Source organism: Ceratosolen solmsi, unplaced genomic scaffold (genome assembly GCF_000503995.2).
Source record: "Ceratosolen solmsi marchali unplaced genomic scaffold, CerSol_1.0 scaffold10, whole genome shotgun sequence".
Classification (NCBI taxonomy): domain Eukaryota; kingdom Metazoa; phylum Arthropoda; class Insecta; order Hymenoptera; family Agaonidae; genus Ceratosolen; species Ceratosolen solmsi.
Genome location: NW_011948412.1, coordinates 6,168,023 through 6,171,339, shown reverse-complemented (window position 1 = coordinate 6,171,339; position 3,317 = coordinate 6,168,023). Strand labels below are relative to the sequence as shown.

The following is a 3,317-nucleotide window of genomic DNA, read 5'->3' as shown; positions in this document are numbered from 1 at the left end:
ATATATATATATATATATATATATATATATATATATATATATTTTTTTTTTTATTTTTTTTATGTTTAATTCTCATTAAATCGACATTATTATTGTATACAAATAGAAGTATTACTGGCTACGATAATGGCTTGAAGTAATATGTACAATAAAAATAATTATATTATTTAACACGGGAACTAATCAATTTAAATAAAACCAATTAAATCTACTTGAAAAGCATACAGATTCATGCTTTTATGTGTACGTATATATATATACAATTTTAATTTATCAAACGCTTCTTGAAATTTTCGTGTTAGTAATATAATATTATTAACATACAAAATGGACAATATAAATCTTATGTACAAATTGACTTAAATATTAAAAGATAGATATTGTAATATTTTTAGAATAAAAAATTAGGCAATAAAAATAATGTTTCCAAATGAGATAGAATTTTTCACACTCTTGAATACCTACAAAAATATCAAATATTACATAATAATAGTATATGAAGTAATATGAAAAATAAAAAGTTTGTACTTTAAATTTCAGCTTCTATTTCTATTCCAATGAATAAATAGTGTCGATAATAAAAATATATTATTTACACGCTTACTAGTTATTATTTAATCCTTTTCCTTTATTTGAATAAGTTATTGTTAAAATTACATTTTAATGCAATGTTTATTATTTATTTGATTATATTTTAAATTTTGAAAATTTTGTCAGTATGTTTAGAACGCATCATTTGTTAAAATAACATTTTATTATAAAAGAAAAATACACTAATACTTCAAAGCATAGAAATGTTTCAGATTTGTCATCGCAGTAACAATATCATCAGGGTGAACATTTATGAATTTGAATGAAGGAATACTTTCGTTTACAATGCTGACATCTCGAAGACTTTTTTTTTTACCAAACAATAAATTTAGTGTAATTCTTGTAAAAGAATGCATAATGTCGTCACACGTCATTTATTCTCACTGTATATAACATAAAATATATGTTACCTTTTATTTATACGCTTTGACCATTGTAATAAAGCTTTTAATTGATATATAATTGATAAATAATTCTTTCATGCCATTTTATTTAATTAATTATTAATTTTTTTTTTTTTTTTTTTTTTTTTTTTTTTTTTTTGAAACTAATGTCATTCATGTATTATCCGAAATTATGCATAAGCAGATTTTTCTTTTTTGATTGGTGTTGGTATCATCTTTCAAAGTAATTAATAGCTTATATATATATATATATATGTATATATTTTGCATGTAGTATATTATCCGAATTTCTTAGTTAATTATCCTTATTATTACTTTTTTTTATTTTTATTAATTAGTTTTTACATTGATTTATTTATTTATTTATTTATTTATTTACTTTTAATTATAATAGAATCGGATTTTTAATGGAAATAATGTACAACTAACATAGATTAATGTTACGTAGCAATATTTTATTTAATTTGTTTTATTAGAAGTTTCGAAAGATATATGTACTAATAACGACAGCGGACATTATTTATTTAACGCAACGATATACCCTTCGTCGATTATTCGTGATTTGTTGCATGAATATTATATTAAATCGAGTAAATTTGTAATTATTTGTCAAAATACATATTACTATTCGTAAAAGGTGCTTTGAATTTCCATTCGTCCATTAATATCAATAAATGGATTATCGTACATAAACGTTAAAACAGATGGCGCGATGCCCCAAAGCTCACGAATGCTGCATCGAGAAAGCCTGCAGAACATTAATAAATACTTACACATATAAAGCCGGATTAAGCGGAAATCCTGTCGGCTTGCCGTTTCATTTGTTCTTTATTATCGCCCCGCTCCATCCCGCCCAGGTCTCTCCACCCACCGTCCCTCACGCCCCAGCAATAGCCCCTAAGAAGAATCGCAGCACACGGGCAAAACGACTCAAATCTCTGATAAAGTTATTAATTGATCAGTTTCAGGAAAGACCAGTAGACTGAGCATGATATCGCTGCTGCGTCGCAACCGCAAGCAAAGTGCTAAGGGCAAGGAAGGGCCGCTTACGCGCAGTTATATCAACGATCAACAGCAGAACGACTCGAAACTCTACCACGACAGCTCGCTGGACAGTTTAGTCTTCGCGGCGTCTCTCGGCCTCGTATCGACTCAACATCAGCACACACCGAAAGACATGTTACTGATGATGCAAGACGAAGCTAAGCAGAAGCAGCGCCAACAGCACCTGGAGTTCCATTGTCGATTTTGCGGCAAAGGTTACAGGTGGAAGAGCACCATGAGGCGGCACGAGAGCCTCGAGTGCGGCGACAAGCCCCCGTCGTTCCAGTGCCCCCAGTGCCCCTACAAGGCCAGGCAGAGGGGCAACCTGACCGTGCACCTCAAGCGACATCATTTAAAACGAGAGATCGATCAGCCGTGATAGATCATGAGATTATCGCTGTACATTTCATTAATAACCTAAATGATCGAAATCCACTGATCCGTCTTATAAAAAATCTCTCGACATCGATTGTTAATAGTGCTATGATTATGAGGGAATTCGTGAAAATATTCGGTGGTTAGGGGCCGTGGGGGATTATTTTTAATCGATTGCTACCTTATCAAATAACCGCTACTTAATGATTTTATTCTTAAATGCATTTGGTGTCTTATTGATTTTTGTGATTGATCGCATGCTTATCTAACTAACGAAGATCCTCGAGATTCGAGGTAGATTGATCTAACGATGCATCCAAAACCATTTCATTTACTCGCCTTGTGCGTATGTGTATGAGCGTCTGCATTTTACGTTTTGCATATTGTCGTAGCTTGTCACGTGCTTAAGCATGGCGTAGGGATGTGCGCGCGCGCACGTCCTTTAAAATCTATACATTCGAATGAGCTATTATTATTTATTGGAAAATTAAGAAGATTGCGTATTCTTTTTGAGAATCAAGTGATTTTAACATTACGTAAATTATGTTCTTCTCGATGATGATTTTGATTGAACGGAGGTCAGATTTTTATTGTTTATGCTTTGGATGCAAGAATTCCAAAGTGTAATTTTAAGCTCTGCGAGTGAGTTAATTAATGACCGATCAGTTTTTATTATACGCAGATTGTATTGTGTTTGCTAAATTTTTCGCTTAAAACTCAACTGCTGAAATATTCATGTATTTGGTGATAAAATTTGTAATGTCTAATCATAATTTCAATCCAATTTTAATTATTATTCAATAGCGTTCAATTAAAATTAATTGATTTTAACTAATTTGCTATTGTAATTTGCGTCTTATAATAATATAAAGTCGAGAATCAATTTGACTCAGGTTCGAACTG

At 30.9% G+C, this 3,317-nt stretch overlaps 1 protein-coding gene across 1 annotated transcript; it reads left to right on the top strand.

The window, feature by feature from the left end:
- The first annotated feature begins 1,983 nt into the window (after positions 1–1,983).
- Positions 1,984–2,418, top strand: LOC105364485 (longitudinals lacking protein, isoforms F/I/K/T-like). Its single transcript, XM_011502414.1, has one exon. It carries the CDS (start codon positions 1,984–1,986, stop codon positions 2,416–2,418), a length of 435 nt encoding a protein of 144 aa, XP_011500716.1.
- Positions 2,419–3,317: the final 899 nt, after the last annotated feature.